Below are 18,214 nucleotides of genomic sequence, written 5' to 3'. Positions count from 1 at the left end.
TCAAATGAACACTAAAACATCTATAAAAAAAAGGCTAATAATGTTCAAATGAAATGGAATAATCTTTAGCAAAATTTTAAATTTAAACAACATTTTTTTTATATTAATATATAATTCTATAAATTAATTCGTATTTCTAAATTTATAATATATTTATAAGTTAAAAATAAACATTTTAAATATCTAATTTAGAAAAAGTGTTTAAATGGATATATATATATATATATATATATAAAGTAAAATTCATATTATTAATTGAGCTTATCTTAAATGATAGAAAGAATATATTCCCAACGTTCAAATTTAAATTCCACAAATCTAATTATTATAATTAAATTCATTGTGTTTCATTTTTTTTTTTTTAAATTTACACTTTAAATAAAAATTATTCCCAAAACGGAAATAAAACTTTAAGTTTCATTCGCGCGCTCACTCGGCTCTGCAACCTGCGAGATCTGCATTCCACGGAATTTGAAGACTGCGCGCACCCACGCTCCTTGCATACTCCGATCCCTACGAGCCGGTCTGCCGAGGGCTCTAGCTTCTGGTTGCGGTCGACTAGGGTTTGTTCTGCTAGCTCTCCATGGAGGAGCCGGCTCCCCCCAAGGGGTCTTCCTCCCCTCCTCTGCCTTCCGCCGCTGAGGCCTTCAGATCCTTGCTGGCCTCTCTGCCCAAGAAGAAAGTTGTGGAAGCTGCCAAGTTTGTGAAAAGGCTAAAAGACATCCACGAGATCACTCTTCCCCCTGAAGGGCCGATTCAAGTAGCATTATCTGTGGTGGATCGTGCTCTGGTAGGTCAGTTTACAGGTCTCTGGCCCTCCCCAAAAACAACAGAGAATTGGGTTGCTAGGAACTGGGCTCCGTTGATAAAAAAACAAGGTTACATCTTACTTCTCGAAAGAGGATACTTCCTATTTGAATTCTCAGAAAAAGAAGACAAGGATCTCATTTTCAGAAATGGCCCCTACTTCATGGGCCCTCAAGGGCTGTACTTAAATAAATGGATGCCAGACTTTGATCTGGCGGTGGATGTGCCTTCTACGGTTCTGGTGTGGGTAAGGCTCCCCAACCTTCCGATACACTGTTAGAACTGGGACTCTTTGAAGCATACCGGAAACACTCTTGGGAAATTCATAGACAAGGCCAACAACAAAGATCAATACGACTACGCCAGAATCTGTGTGGAGGTAGATCTGGAGGTCGGATTACCAGAAGCCATCAAAATAAGGGTAGGTCCTTGGACGCATGTTCAGAAGTTGGACTATGAACAACTTCCGTTCAAACGCCGGAGGTGTCAAGTCTATGGACATTTCGCTAGAGATTGCCGGTCCAAAGGGGTAGAGGAAAAAGGGAAGGAAGAAGGATGGAATCAGGAAAAAAGACCCAAAAGTTCATTAAGGAAGAATGCAAATGTTAATGCCAGAGCCCCCCAAACGGGCCCTACTCAGCATCCACCCATGAAAAGCCAAGGAAACAAATTTGAGATCCTTGGATCTGAAATCATGAATACGCAGGAGAAAGAAATTCCGAAAGAAGTCTCTCCGCCTAAATCCAAAACCGTACCAGAGAGATCCAAAGAGAAGATGTCAAAAGAAGAGGAGGAAACCCAAGAGTTCGAAGAATCAGAGGAAGAAGGGGAAATAGGGGAGTCACAGTCTACCCCCAGAAGATCCATAAGAGGTCGAATGTCATCAAAGGAAAAAAGAGATCAAGAAACATACAAAGACAAGCTTCAGGGTAGCCAGTTAATGCTAGAGAAACTTCTAGCAAAAACCCCGAAGATGAAGAAGATCCAAACACAGAGCTCCAAAGGAGCTCATCACAGCAAAAGTAAATGATGAAGATAGTCTCCTGGAATTGTAGGGGAATTGGCTCCAAAGCTAAGGAAGAAGCAATGAATAGTCTAATAAGATTGGAAGCCCCAGACACTCTTCTCATCTAGGAGACTAAACTGGAGGATTCAATCTTCCTCCAAGCAAGCAGAAAATTTTGGAAGAAAGACGGAGCGCATGCAACCTTTGCCCGTAGAGCATCGGGAGGGCTTGGGTCGCTCTGGAACTCAAATAAGTTCTCTCTAATCTCTGAGTCACTAAACACTCATTGGATTTTGTTAAAATTGTAGCACCTAGAATCTAAAGAAATTATAAGTCTGGTCAATGTATATGCTCCTAACAATGCAGGTGAAAAATACTATGTTGGGATTCCATCAAAAACTTGGCAGATCTAGAAAATTTGGAGAACATAATCATAGCCAGAGACCTCAACCTCACCCTCCTCTCGTCAGAAAAAAGAGGAGGCAGTATTATCAGAGATCCGGTAAGAGAATCAGTGGAAGATCTCATGCAAGATTGGGACCTGATAGACATCAAGCCGACTATTGGCAAGTTCACATGGTCAAACAAGAGGGTTGTCCAGGGCCACATAGCTGCAAGATTGGACAGATTTTTGGTGCAAAGTTCCCTCCTGCTACTTGGATTAGAAGCCAGATCGCACATTCTCCACAGTAGCATATCAGATCATAAGCCTATCAGCTTAGAACTGCTGACCCCCAAGGATCTGGGGCCTATTCCATTCAGGTTCAGCTCTCTCTGGATCAAAGAGGCATACTTTATGGACAAGGTCAGAGACTGCTGGAAAGACCCAGTCAAGGGATCCGCCTTCTTTGTGTGGGAAGAAAAACTCAGAAGAGTCAAAGGCATGTTAAAAAAATGGGCTAAGACCTTGCCCAACCCTGTTGTGCAAAGGAAAAAAATCCAAATCGAGCTAGAAAACCAACACCTTCATCTTGAAGCAGTGGAAATTACAAAAGAAGAGTTGGAAAAGGAGGCCAGGCTCCAGCAAAGCTTCCATAAGGCTTGCCTGGCAGAAGAGGAATATTGGAGGCTCAATTCTAGAAGTCTTTAGCTCAAATCTAGCGATAGAAACTCCTCCTTTTTCCATAAACAAGCCCAAGCCAGGAAAGGGCGTAATTCCATCATGGAAATAAAAGAAGAAAACAATGTCTTGAAGGATTTTACATGCATAAAAAAAGCAACATCTGAACAATTTGAGAAGCTGTACAGGGAGGATCTATCAGTTGAACATAATGACAACCTGTTAGACATTGTCCCTAGCCTCATCACCTCCAAGATGAACCAGACACTTGAAAGCAAAATCACGCACAAGGAAGCCAAAGAGGCCCTTTTCGCAATGGATCCCAACAAAGCCCCAGGACCGGACGGTTTCATGCCTAGATTTCTTCAAACCTATTGGCAGATCATCGAGAATGAGTTCCTCAAAATGATCCAGAAGTCCCAAGACTTCCAGAAGATTGGAGGCTGTACAAATTCAGCCTTTCTTGCCCTTATTCCCAAAGAGAAAGGAGCAAACACTTTCAGCAGATTTCGCCCAATTTCCTTATGCAATATTGGGTATAAAGTTATAACCAAAGTGATAGCTAACAGGTTGAAAGGAATTCTCCCCAAAATCATCCCCGACAGCCAAGGTGGATTTATTCAGGGCAGACAGCTGGTAGACAACTTCGTGCTGGTTCAAGAGGCGATTCACTCCAGCCTTCATCGAAAGGAAAAAGGTATGTCCATTAAATTAGATCTTGCAAATGCATTTGATCATGTAAGGCATAAGTTTTTGTTTGATGTGCTTTATAAACTGGGGTTCGGTCAAAACTTCATCAAGTGGATCAAAGCATGCATTTCAGAACCTTGGATTGCCCCCTTGGTGAATGGTAGGGCGACAGATTTTTTCAAAGCCTCTAGAGGACTGAGACGGGGGTGTCCTCTTTCACCCCTCCTATTTGTCCTTCAGGCCTCTGTCCTCAGTTTCTACCTAGATAAGAAACGACAAGAGCATGAAATTGCTGGTCTGTGCATTGCAAGAGGGGTAAAAAATATCAACCATGCCCTCTTTGCGGATGATACAATTCTGCTGGGGGTTGCTTCTCTTCACTCAGCTATAAAATTCAAAGAAATTCTGGAAGATTACAGTAAGGTTTCAAGCAGCATATTAAACAAGGGAAAATGTAATATTTATTGTTGGAATACCCCTGTTTCAACTGCAAATTCAATAGCCAGATGCCTAGGATTCACAGTCTCTGTTTCCTGGTCCTCATTTAAATACCTTGGGCTGCCAATTTTTCACAGGAGGGCCCTGAGCAAAGACTGGTACCTGCAGTTAGACAAATTCAAAACCAAAATGAAAGCTTGGGGATCTTCATGGCTTAATATCACCGGAAAATCAGTGCTCAACAGTCTTCCACTATTTAAATTCTCAGTCCTCCTGGCACCTGTGGGAATCATCAAAAATATGGAGGAGCTAATCAGACAGTTCTTCTGGAAAGGAGGCAAACAAAACGAGAAGAGGATTTCCCTAGTCAATTGGGAAACAATCACCAAACCAATTTATGAGGGAGGATTGAATTTCAAAGATCTCAGAGCTCAAAATCTAGCCATGGGAGCCAAAATGTTATGGAAAATCATAGCGCCTAATCCAGGTTGGGTTCAGATCGCTCTGTGGAGAAAATATTTTAGAGGCATGAGACTCAGATGCTTGGAATAGTCTAAAAACCAACTTAGAACTCCTCTCAGTATGTTCATCAACAGAATTGGACCATTGATAAGCAATCACGCATTCTGGATCCCAGGGAATGGCAAACAAATTCATTTGTGGACTGATAGTATCCTGGGTAGACCTTCGCTGGCTGAGCTGAGAGGCACGTCAGAGTTGAAGCGCTGGACGTTTGAGGAGAATATCAACACTATGTGGGACGTTTCAACCTGGAAGGATGATGCCTGGGCGGGCTGGAAGCAGCTCCTTGTTCCTCACGCATTGCTTTTTGAGCTGGCAACGCTCTACACAAACTTACATGGGCTGACTTTACTCAGCGCGTAGGCAGGACGTGAGAAGCTGGGGCTCAAAGCGTGTAGGCTACATGGTAGCTCAGGGATATGTTAAGTGTCTGGAGCGTCCCCATGTGCTCCCCAATCCAGCCCCCATCAAAAAATTCTCATAGAAGACAGGCTCCAGAATAGGGGCATCTATGGCCCCTCTAGATGCATGATGTGCAAAGAAAACTTAGAAACCGCCCTCCATCTCATGGTCAAGTGCAAGTTCGCAGTCTCTATTTGGCAGGAGCTTCTTGAAGCCTGGAAATACAAGTTCACTTTCCCCACCTCAATTCTGGAACTGTTCGCAGGCTGGATGACCAGATATCCAGGTCCTCTCCCAAAAAACAAAACAATCAGGTCAGCGTGGAGTGCTTTGCCTAAATTTATCAGTTGGCAAGTCTGGTTGGAAAGAAACAGAAGAATATTCCAGAGCAAGGAACAGGACTACAAATTAGTTGTCAACTCAGTGAAAAGCCAGCTAGTTGAGTGGCTGACAGACAAAGGAGATGATTTAAATCTAAGTCAGCAGGACAAAGATTTAGGATCTGTCCTCAACTTCAAATTTCAAAATCTGAGCAGCTCCCCTCCATCCCTCAAAGATTGGCAAATCAGGAAAAACGAAGAAGACTTCCAGTACTGGTTGTTCAACCAATCACTTCCCTCTCTCTTCTTTGATGGGGTAGCAAAAGGGAATCCAGGAATTGCCGGCGCGGGAGGGCTTATCATAAATCTAGATGGTTCTTCTCCACTCAGATTTTCTTGGGGATTAGGCCATTCCTCAAGTATAGAAGCTGAGGCGATGGCCCTCTTCCCAAGTATCAGATTCCTCAAAGAGCTGGGACATGAGGAGGCAAACGTATTTGGAGATTCCCAGGTTATCATAAGCACAATGGTGAACAATTCCAACCCAGTTGATCTGCAACTTGCAAGGATTATCACAAGGATCCAAGGCATGGCAAAGTCCCTAATTCTAAGTTACTTCCATGTTTTAAGAACCAATAACAAAGAAGCTGACATTGAGGCAAACAAGGCAGTTCACTTAGATGCCGGCACAATTCTCAGAGACAAGGAAATCCTTTGGGATCCAATCCCTTAAAGAGCCATGTTTTATTGCTTTATATTATAGCAGTTTGTTTGTATCTTTCAGCTCGGGAAATTAGCAGCCAAAGCTCACTATTCCAAGTGTAAAAAAAGGAAGCTGAAAAGAGTAGGAGACTTATTCCTTCTGTTGGACAACCATGCAGAATTTTGTTCTTTCTCCTGTAACCGAATTTGAGGCTATTAGCCAATCAGTTAATGAAATCCTATAACCATTCTTGTAAAAAAAAAATAAAAAATTATTCCCAAAACTTATAACCAAGAAATGGACCATAACTAATATTTATTCAAAAAACATAAAAATAATTAATATTTATTTAAAAAAAAACACAAAAATAAATATCTAGAACAAACTAACATTCACACACATAAAACATAACTAATATTCATTCAAAACAGAAAAAACGATGAAAAGAAACCCCATTAATGCAAGAGTCTGGGATTGTCAGTGCAGGGAGTGCAAGTCTAAGTCTAGTTAGTTGTGAATCAAACTTTGCCAAAAGTGAATTTTACTGGAACTTGGCCCCCATATGATGGATGATATTGGGAGATTACATGACCCATACTCATGATTAGATTCTAGTTGGGTGGGGTTGACAATTAAATCAATGATTTATCCCCTTACTCTAATTTGCTTAAATAATAATAAATAGGGGCCAACAAATCATCTTGCCATTTGAATTCATGGTTTTGGCTTGTCATTCTTCCAACGAATTATCTTGTCCCCCTTAAATAATATAAAGTGAACCTCCTCCCCTAATATTTAACATTTCATTTCATCATTCCATTTGGGACCTATCCGCTCCATTAGAATAATGGGGTGTATCTCCTTCTATATCTCATGGCACTATATAGTGTACTTTGTTTTTTTATCATTTACAGTGTTTTGGATAGATGGCGATCGAGTGCTATGCTAATGCACTCTTTGATGTGAAGTCACCAGTTCACGTCTCCACTTCTATCTGGGTGATATATTGGACATGATGAAGATGTAGTCCTGTCAAACATACAAAAAAATATACAAGAGACAATGAAATCATTTAAATAATTAAAAAATATAGTCACTTAATTAAGTTGTTATACTTGTAATAAAAACACTATTTAAAGTAACCCAGGGGCTAGTGATGGTGGTTGACCCCACTTGCTATTATAAGAAGGGAGAACTTCACGATCAAAAGCCTCAATTTTCCACCATAGTCTTGAACTCCCTCTTTATTATTATTTAAGGGGTGAGCTACTGTTCTTCAATGTAAAATCCATATAATAGGTGAACACACACCTACTTGAACGTCATCTTAACAATACACTTGCATTAGTTGTGGCTCCCTTCTCGTGGATCATTGCAAGAAATAATAAGAAATAGGGGATCCCTAAGCCCAATACCATAGCCCTTGGTGCTAATATCCTCCTTTCCTAACAACTCTAAATCCGAGCGTGCCCTCTCAATTATTATTTATCCAAAAATCACCCCTACTTATAAGAAAACAAGACTCTTTCTCCATAGTAATTGTGATCTCCTGGTTGCACTGAGAGGCGCATTCTACAACCCAATATGATGTGTAAGCGTGTCCGTCTGTCACCAAAGTTGAAATTTTGCTTATGTTAGCAAAAAAATAATTAAAAAAATAAACAATTTTTTTAAATGTTTTATATAGTTATTCAAATTCAACGTATGTGATAAAATAACTATAAACACATAAGATAATTGTATTGTAATGCAATTATATTATGCATTTAATAGTTATTTTATCATATACGTTGAATTTGAATGGATCATAAATTTACTTTCAACAAAATATTTACCACATTAAAATTCCAAATGAGGTAAAATTTTAAACATCTTTACTCTTTACTAAAGTCAATACCATTAGTAAAATAAAGTAAAAATGTTATTTCAACACAAAGAATAAAAAATCTTGCTCCAAAATATTTTTAATTAAATATTTGTAAAATGAATCTTTAAAAGTAAAACCATATCCTATGGGTATATTAAAATTTAAGACAAATATTTCCACTTCAAAATTGTAATATTTAAAATTTTTGTTATTATGCCATGTAAAAAATATCATTAAATCTAATATTAATATTAATATATTATAATATTAATATTATAAATTTAATAACTTAGGATTAATACAATATTAAATTTAATATAATATTAAAATTGTTATATTATAATATATATTAATATATTATGATATATATTAACTCTAGATATATATGGGAGGGAAGAACAAAGATAGAGTGATAGAGGTGGAGAGATAGAGGGAGTGAGAGGAATGGAGAGAAAGGGAGAGAGAGGAAGAGAGCTTGGATATGAGAAAGAGAAGGAGAGAGGAAGGTGTTGGGCGCGGGATCCCCCAAGGGCAATTTTGGGGCTAAGAGCCCATATTTTGGTCCAATTTTGTAATACAAATGTAAAGACTCCGCATTTTGTGGGCACGAAGCACGTAGATGTTAAAGAGTCATAGGGTTGTCTGTCCTTATTTTGATAATGTAATGTCGGTTGTAAGAAATGTACCCATGGTATGCGGACCATGGATTGTATAAATAGAGCTAAGCTCTAAGTAGTTAAAGACATCGATGGAATCAATGAAGATATGATGTATGAGAGATAACTCTGAGTAGAAGTCTAAGTCTTGGGTTGTAGCATAGGTAGAGGCTCTGCAACTGAGTGCGCAGAGGCCTAGAAGTTTGCAACTGAGTGCGCGGACCCCTACAGCTGAGTGCGTAGGGCAAGTCGAGTCTGTAATCGACTGGAATTATCAATAAAGAGAAGTATTCTATCATTTCTGTGTCTTTATTCCCGGTTTATGCATTTGTTATATTGGGTATGAATTTCACTTCTAATGCTTATATGATGCGTGGATGTGTATAACTGTATTGGTTAAGTGAATGCAAGCAAGAACATCTGTTATGCGAAGCTAATTAAGATCTATTAACAAGATAAGTAAGATACTTAGCCTAGTTTGAGAGATAACGCAGTTCGCTGCCCTAGCAGGGCGAAAGGACTTCAACCCCTGGTTAGGGTTGCGCAGAAACCAATCATAACATTTCGCGAAGGTACTGAAGGGTAGAGAAGAGGGATAAGCAACTTGCGCGAAGGCAGGTTTAGTTGGAATAAATCGAGATCACAACCATCTTAAGGGTGCAGAAACTTGGTTCCAGCATCCCCCCATACTGCTTCGAGTGAGACTTCAGTCCGCGCTTTGCGAGCTTATGCCGAAAGGGCTAGTAATGTAGGGATTTGTTTGGCTAACTAACACTGAACTTGGGCCAGGCCCCCTCAAGCCAACAAATGGTTATGTTGCCAGGATCAAAATCTACATGAGAGATGTGTGATGTCGTATCATTGGAATCCAACTAAGAAAGAAATCGAAGACTGGTTGGACAGAAGAATTCACGAGTTCGTGACGCAAGAGAATAGAAACCCGCAACTATCAAAAGAACAATGGCTAGACAACTACTTATATACGGAGATCCACGAAATATCTTTCGCATCCTTCCCTACTGAGCTATACGAGTGGAACGCGAAGCTAGCAGATAGCCAAGGAAGGTGGAAACTTGACGGTCCTATTATATGGACCCCAGAGTTAGTACGAAGGTTGGAAGCATCAGAGGATAAGATCACGTGCGCCATCAATCATTGGCTTGATCACATTATAATATGATTTGTTACTGAGTTCGTGGTCGACACCTCAGTTAGCTATAGCGAGGCAGAGCGATGCTTTCTCAAAGGACCATGAGGTAAGTATGTGAAATCTTTGAATACTCAGATTAAAATGGTGTTGTGCGAAAAACAAGTTATGCAGTTACCTTGATGTTCGGGTCTACGCGAAGCGGAAGAATTTACAGAAACGAAGGAAATAAGGGTCCAAAGCATCTCCCCTTGATTTCACCTTTGCGAGGGGACGAGGAAGGGGTCACGAAGGTCTCTCCGCGAAGTGCTATTCATTTGATAAGACAAGGATTTCCATGAATACCACCTCCACTCACACCACCACCAACTTCATCTCCATCACCTCCAACTTCACCCGTACCACCTCCACCACCACCGCGATTTAGTACGACAAACACAGTGAAGTTGCCTTTGTTCAAAGGCTTGGGAAATGAGGACCTAGACCAATTCTAGTTCGTCTTGGGGGCTATATGGGAAGCTCAAGGTGTTACATATGACCATATAAAGAAAGCAAAATTGGTTAGTGCTCTACAAGATTGCGCACTAACCTGGTATAATAAGTGCTCCAATGATAACCTGAATGCTAGAGTAGCAGACATCCAAGCAACACTGAATAGGGAATTTAGCAGGCCTAAATCTGAAGTGCAGTCGATTGTTGGATTCAAAGAGATCACAATTCTCCCAGGTGAGATTCATTGGGAACCAGATTAGAGGCTGAAATGTATGATCTGCGAAGCCAACATGAATTTGACAGATGGACAACATCGTGAGTGGTTTGTGGCTTCACTACTACCACACCTAAGAAGTGCGTTGTCGCATTAGAGGATAACAACTCAGGTAGAGGCCTTGGAGATTGCCATGAGACTACATGAGACCCTGATGCAAGATCCTAATCTAGGAGTTCAACAGATCCACGCGCAGCTGAAGAATCTGTGCCTTGAGATGCAAAGCTTGAAGCAGGATAGGACGATTCAGCCAGAGGTATGTGAAGAAGTATGGTGCGTGAAATGCAAAAGTTAGGGTCATGAAAAGACCATTGCCCGGTCTTTGCAAATTACCTTGCAGGAGGAGGACCGATGCCTTTAAGGCCGGAAGCTCAAGCAGGACCTAGCACAGCGCCTGCTTTGTGCTACACTATCTGTCAAATAGCTGGAAAGCATGCCACGGATAACTGACACTTGTTACAGAAGTATATGCAAACTCCGCAACAGTTGTTCTGTAAATTTTGTAGGTTGGTGGGACATGATGAGCGTACTTGTAGGAGCGATGAATTGATGATGGATAGAATTCCCACCTACAGGGTTCAGGCCGAAACGCAACCCCTTGACCAGAATGCAGGGATGGCGCGGACAAGATTTCAGGGGTACGGACGAGGTCGAGGCAGAGGAGGACCTGGTAGAGGTTGAGGATAGTTGATTTGCTATAATTGCGGAGGACCAGGACACTATGCCCGCGATTGCACTAATCCAACACGTCCATCGTGCAAGTACTGCACACTGTTTGATCATGAAACAGAAGATTGTCCTACACTGATAGCTAGAATACGTGACAAAGAGGCGCTACCACCTCCCCCGACTCAAAACCTGCAAATGATGAGGTCTGAGCTGTGCGAGGAAGATCTGAATGTAAATATAGTGCTCCGAAGTGGAATCGCGATGGGAGATGACAAGGGGAAACAACCAGAAGACAGTACCTGGGTTCGCAAAGCCCCGGTGAAAGAGGTTGAGTTTGATTTGGAGCGCACTCGGGAAACCTTCATGGAAGCTAAGAAGAGCTTTGCTAAGGCCTCCACTTCAAGAAGCAAAGATAAGCCTGAGCCAGAGATGGACCCCTCTATGCTCACTACTTTCCTGGAAACCTATATGAAGTTACTGCGCGACAATAAGGCTGTGAAAGGGTTACAGGAACTCATCAATAGATGTGCTGGGACCATGCTAGGAGAACTGCACGTAGTCCGAAAGATCGGAAAGCATAAAACAAGGACGGGGCGTGAAATGAGACTCACCACGTAGATCAGAGAATACAAGATGGATCAAGTCATTCTGGATTTAGGATCAGATGCGAATGTTTTACCGAAACAGACATGGGAGCGAATGGGGCGACCTACGCTATAATGGTCTCTGATTCAGTTGAGGATGGTGAATCAGCAGAAATCATACCCATGGGGCGAGTGCAAGGAGTAACCGTGGATATTGAGGGAGAAAGCGCGATGGCAGAGTTTGAAGTAATATAGATTGTTGATGACAACAATCCCTACCTTGCGCTCCTGGGAATTGACTGGGCTACTGATATGAATGGGGTAATCAATCTGAATAAGCGAAAAATGATCTTTGAGAAGAAATCACTGCGCGTAATAATACCCCTAGATCCTGCTGAAGGATCGCGCTATACGGAACCAGTCCATGACTATGAGAGTGATGATGATATGGACTACATCTACAAGATAACAGCGTGAGACCAAGACTGGGTGAATCCCACTGCGGATGGGCGGATTACATGGGAGCGCAAGAGTTCCTACACTTTGGATTCCGATGAAGAAGTAGAACGATGGCAGAATTGGTTACACGAGGTAACTACGCTGAATTGCAACATGATGACCCGGTCGCTGCACTGTGTGTCGTCAGAAGAAAGGAATCTGCCTACTTATGATGGTCTAAATGAGGTAGATACCTTCTTGGATGCATTTGAAAGGGAGGTGCCAGAAAAGCAATGCTTCCAAACCTTGGACTAAGTACTGCGTGCTACGCTCGCAAGATGGTGCGGTACGCACAAAGGAAGCTTTGATGAATGGCGTGAATGTAGGAGAATGATGTGAATATGATTTGGGAAGCCTAAAATGCAACTGACAGATAAGTACGATGGGCAGGACGATCCGCGCGCGCATCTGGCTTATGGAGAAAAGCCCCAACCTGAGCAGATGCACATGTACTCCGTGCTAAAGTACTTGGTCACTAAGCTTGTGTTCGGGGGGCGAATTTTCAGATGGTTTTTATTGTTCCAGGAATACAATTTTGAAGTTGTTGTAAAGCCTAGACGATTTAACGCGGGACTAGATCACGTGTGGCACATCGAGATAGGGGAGGAACCTACTAGTTTGGAGGAAGGATTACCTGACACGTAGCTCTTTGTTGTGCATGTCGCAGATGGACATTTTGAGGATATAATACACTTCCTAACAACTGGAACTACGCCGGAAGGATACTCTATCCAGCAAAATAAGGAATTAGTGATGCACGTGGCAGATTTCTCTGTCATTGATGGGCAACTATACAAGATGGGGAATGATGAAGTACTGCGAAGGTATGTACCTGAGTTTGAACGAAGAAACATCCTTGTGGATGCTCATGGGGGCGCCACGGGAGGACATTATGTATGAAGATCAACCGCGCAGAAGATTCTATGTGCAGGGTTGTGGTGGCCAACCCTTCATCATGATTCAAAAGCGTATTGTAAGGCGTGTGATGTATGTCAGCGGATAGGAAGGCCATCGCGGATGGATGAAATGCCTTTGAATCCACAAATGACGTTGCAACCTTTCGAAAAATGGGCAATAGATTTTGTAGGACCTATTAAACCTCAAGGAAAGACAGGGGCGAGGTATATTATCATTGCGACTAAATATTTGACTCATTGGGCAGAAGCACAGTCGGTGAAGGATTGCACGGGTGCGACTGCCGCAAAGTGTCTATTTGAACATGTACTGACGCGATTTGGATGTCCAAGGATCTTGATGGGCGATTGTGGTACGCACTTTCTCAATGAGATGATCAGCGCACTAACGAAGGAATTTCAAGTGTATCATCAAAATATCACACCTTATCACCCACAGGCTAACGGGATAGTGGAGACGTCCAAAAAAGTGCTTCAAAACGCGCCAACCAAGGTATGCAATGCTCAGCGAAGTGATTGGGACCTAAGCATACCTGCAGTGTTATGAGCTTATCAGATGACATGCAAGAAGCTGACGAGACAGACACCTTTTAGGCTTGTCTATGGAGTGGAATCCGTAATGCCTATGGAATACATCGTGCCTAGTCTGCGCATAACAACGATCACAGGTATGATGGATCGCGGAGCCCTGGAAGAGAGGCTCGCGCAACTGGATGAGCTCAAAGAAGAGTGATTTTTGGCTGGATTTCACCAGCAGGTCCAAAAGTAGCGTGAAAAGGCATGGCACGACCGACACATCAAGCTGCGCACATTCAAGGTAAATGATCTGGTTTTGTTGTATGATAGTAAGTTTGATAAATTCCTCGGAAAGTTCAGGATGCACTGGTTAGGGCCGTATATCATTAAGGAGATAACCGTCGTTGGCGCGGTCTAGCTAGTTAAGTTGAATGGAGATCCCTTCCCAGGGAAAGTGAATGGCAGTCATTTAAAGCCATACACAGGTGGCCAAACCATCTGACTATCCGACAGTGGCACAGTCTTAGAGCTCTAGGTAGCTGAAAGGAGGCATGGGACTATAAACTACATTGCCCGGGAGTTACGTGATGTTAGGACTACGCGAAGTAGCGAAGTGTCACAGGGTCCTCGACAACGCAAAGACAGCTGCACTAGTGCGTAGATCTGCCGGAAAGTGACCATTAAAGTCACTATTCACGATTTGATGGTTGGTTTCAGGCCAAAAGGAGTGGGAGACATGCATTTAAGGCAAACTTTATGGGTTAGATTCTTGGAAATATGCCGCCAATATAACATTAATGGGCTGAATGTGGGGGGAATGGTCGAATTCAAATTCAAAAGGCCCTATAAATTACAAGTGGCTGTCCAGTGAAAAACACTTGGCATTTTGAGAATTGAGCTGTTGCACTATCAAGTGTATATGGACCTTTCTAACTTTGAGGCTTTGAGAGCAAGTTCAATGTTTGAAACATTTCCAAAGGAGACACATGACTTTCTAACTAGACTAATGTTGATAGCTGAGGAAGCTGTGCAGGAAATTGCGGAAGTAGAAGCCCCAGAGAGCACCGGAGCAATAGTTGAGGTCCCTAAATCACCCCGAACACTGGGACCTAAGAAGGATAAGCATGCTATGATCCTGGTGCACGTCTCGCCTAGAAATCCACAGAGGACCAAGCTCACCTTGCAGGAAAAGGGGAAGGCCATTAATCTGGAGGCCAATGAGGAGGAGTCTGAAGAAATCCTGGTGGATGAGGAGGGAGAGGATGTAGAGATGGAAGTTGAAACCTAGGGTGCGGACCCTATTACTCGGTTACCTGAATATGTTCCTCCGTGAAAGGGCAAAGCTAAAGTGCCAAAGGACATAGATGAGAGCAAGATCTCTCTGCAAACTCCGCTGCTCCTAGATGATATTATTTTTGAGGGACTGCACTTGGGGTAGGTTCTTGTGTTGAAGTTTGAAGATTGGGACCTCATAGACCATGAGAAGTTCTCGCATTTAGTGACTGAGAAGCTAATGCGCTAGAAGATGAATGCGACGGTTGGAATGATTGAATTAGAGCCACGCAAATGGCTTAGAGGTGTAGAGAAAGCCGGGTTGCTAAACCTGATGTGGGTGCCGTATTACCACCGTGCCCCAATGACCGTCTTTGTCATTAGGCAGCTGCTCTGCTTGGTGCATGATGGGTGATTATGGCTGGAGGAGACCATCCCCATCACAGACCATATGATTCATTGGATTACGCGGCTACCTTACTCAGGAGAGGATCCAACCAACATTTCAGAGCGAAAAGGTGGCGAGTTGGCCCTCGTAGAAGCGATGAAGAAGAATTTTAAGCTGGAGAAGAAGAAGTGAGGGTATGCCATCTCCAACATTAACAACCCTGCCACAAATATTGGAAGCGAAGGTGATGCGGAAGTGCCGCGCGGATGCGGTGCCCACACCAGTGGTTGCACTAGTGGCCCAATGCGTAGAAGGAGTCCAGTTCAACTGGGCAAACTATTTATAAAGAGAGTTCCTTGCGAACTGCTGCGAGGCACAGGAGCAGGGAAAAATGTTTCATTACGCGTGGCTCCTGTTGTCGATAGTACTGGTGGCATGGGAGCTACCCAAAGATAGCCAATTCCCTTCGGTCGCGCCGGACCTTCCAGAGGTAGCAAAGTACGCTTCGCTGTGGGTGACCAAGGACGCGCAACATATCAGAGAAAGTAAGATCTTCTGGGTCCTAATGGAGATGAATATCCGAATGGGGATCAATCGCAAGTTGCGGTTGTCGCCCACAGTATACAATAGTTTGTAGAGCTTTGTAGAGTTCAAAGCGTATTTCCACCATGTCTTCATCAGGGCGCGGAAGGACCCTACGAAGACGTGGCATGATTTACCATACCTGGCAACCGACGATGTGATATTCGCAGTCCTTGAGTCTTGGCTGCCGGAGTGGCGTGCTCCAGCTGGCTCCGCAGTGGAAACAAACAAGTCCGCCACGCAGTGCAAGAAGGAAGAGACAAAGCTTTGAATGGCGCATCTAGAGGAAAAGTGCAGAAAAGAGCAAGTAGCGGCTAAGGCCCAGGTAGCGTGCGACGTTGCAAAGTTGGCAGAACAACAAAAAACAGGAGAGGAAGAGCGAAAAGGACATAAGTCACCTTTACCTGAACCAGAGATAGACACTTAACAAGGTGGTGTGGACCCGCAGACGACGTCCACCCAGCTCAAGCATCCGCAACCATGAGAGAAGACAGTGCCACGAAAGAAAACAAAGGCATCGAAGACATCTTTCGACCCAATCACCCTCACTGAGGGGGATTTGCATGATATTGGAGAAACGGTGAGGGATGTCACCGCGGAGGCCCTCCAACAATTTGAAGAAAAATAACAACTAGTATTGGGGGCTCTTCGAAAAAAGTTGCAGGTTCACACTCCACAGGCTGGCACAGTGTCCACCAGCCTTGCAGTTGGCACTTCAGTTTTCGAAGAGATGTTGCGCACAAGGGTGACCAACACAATAATGCTACTAGATGGGGCACTTACTATAGAGCAGGAGGCCGACAGACTCATGGTGATCAGTTTGAAAGGGGTAGGGTTGAACATGGCTGTGTTCCCTCGAGAGACGCTCTACCTCTTACAGGATGGAGTCACCGCAGAACTTCAGGTCAGGGAGAATTGCGCTCTACAGGTAATGAGTGAGCATCGCATCAACATTGAACAGTTTGGCCTGCAGCACAATGAGGCAGTGGAGAAGAACAAACCGATAATGCAGGTTGTTGAGGAAGCCTGCTGGATGGTCCCGAAGTTGGAAATTCAGGCAGAAGAACTGGTGGAGGCACACATCTGTAAGTCAGCCACAGGGGTACGCGACGCAAGAGTGGAGATGGCCAGGGTTCAGTTGGAGCTAAACCTTTAGATCTCATAATTGCAGTTGAAGGCTCAGCCTTCAACTCCGTCGGAGGTTAGAGAACAATGTACCACCGCGGTCACAACAACAATGGCTGCAGTTGACAATGCAGTGGCAGACTACATGCAGCTCTTCAAACAATCATTCGAGGTCCTAACCACCCTGCAGGAGGACCTGAATATAGAGTGCCTAGAAATAGAGGCAAAATGATCCGAATGGAAAATGGCATCAACCCATGGTACTCATCCACCCATATTATTCATTGACCCATGGAATTTACCCATGGTATTGTAAATGGCATCCGCCCATGGTATTGTAAAATCCACCCATGGTATTCATTCACCCATGGAATTTACCCATGGTATTGTAAATGGCATCTGCCCGTGGTATTGTAAAATCCACCCATGGTATTCATTCACCCATAGAATTGACCCGTGGTATTGTAACTGAAAAATACTATAAGTAACAAGTCACATTTTGTAAAAGGACAGATTGTCCGCCACAATGTAGCCTTTACAGTTCAGAGGCATGTAGCCACACATCTCTTCTAAGAGATAAGCTACCATTGCCCTAACTGGTTTATTCCATTATTTAAAATAGTAATGGAATAAACCAGTTAGGGCAATGGTAGCTTATCTCTTAGAAGAGATGTGTGGCTACATGCCTCTGAACTGTAAAGGCTACATTGTGGCGGACAATCTGTCCTTTTACAAAATGTGACTTGTTACTTATAGTATTTTTCAGTTACAATACCACGGGTCAATTCTATGGGTGAATGAATACCATGGGTGGATTTTACAATACCACGGGCAGATGCCATTTAAAATACCATGGGTAAATTCCATGGGTGAATGAATACCATGGGTGGATTTTACAATACCACGGGTGGATGCCATTTAGAATACCATGGGTAAATTCCATGGGTCGATGAATAATATGGGTGGATGAGTACCATGGGTTGATGCCATTTTCCATTCGGATCACACACGAGCTACAATAGAGGTATGATGAGGTAAAAGGGACCATGCAGATGGTTTCCCTTACACAAAGGCTTGCACGGATGTAATAGGCAAAGGCACTCAAGGAATAAGTGGATGCCGCTTGCCATAAAGAAGAGGTCTTAAAAGCGCGCCTACAACCATGGATCGACGAGGATTATACAATTACAACCTCCATTGAAGCAAAGCTTGCGCAACTGTAAGCAAATCAACAGAGGATTTAGGGTAGTAGTTCAGCAACAACGGCGAACAACGTGTGGAA

At 43.1% G+C, this 18,214-nt stretch overlaps 1 protein-coding gene across 1 annotated transcript; it reads left to right on the top strand.

Annotated features, from left to right (window-relative positions):
* Positions 1 to 5,090: 5,090 nt before the first annotated feature.
* Positions 5,091 to 5,978, top strand: LOC149237636 (uncharacterized). The gene has a single exon (XM_089369341.1). The coding sequence runs from the start codon at positions 5,091 to 5,093 to the stop codon at positions 5,976 to 5,978; it is 888 nt and encodes a 295-aa protein (XP_089225467.1).
* Positions 5,979 to 18,214: the final 12,236 nt, after the last annotated feature.

The sequence above is a fragment of the Pinus tabuliformis genome, chromosome 8, assembly GCF_031772625.1.
Source record: "Pinus tabuliformis cultivar Carrire ecotype Pingquan chromosome 8, CPIR1, whole genome shotgun sequence".
Taxonomy (NCBI): Eukaryota; Viridiplantae; Streptophyta; class Pinopsida; order Pinales; family Pinaceae; genus Pinus; species Pinus tabuliformis.
This window is presented reverse-complemented; position numbering and strand designations above follow the sequence as displayed.

What these genes read in the sequence shown, in the direction of transcription:
- LOC149237636 (XM_089369341.1), top strand. Translation starts at nt 5,091, where the DNA reads ATGGTCAAGTGCAAGTTCGCAGTCTCTATTTGGCAGGAGCTTCTTGAA.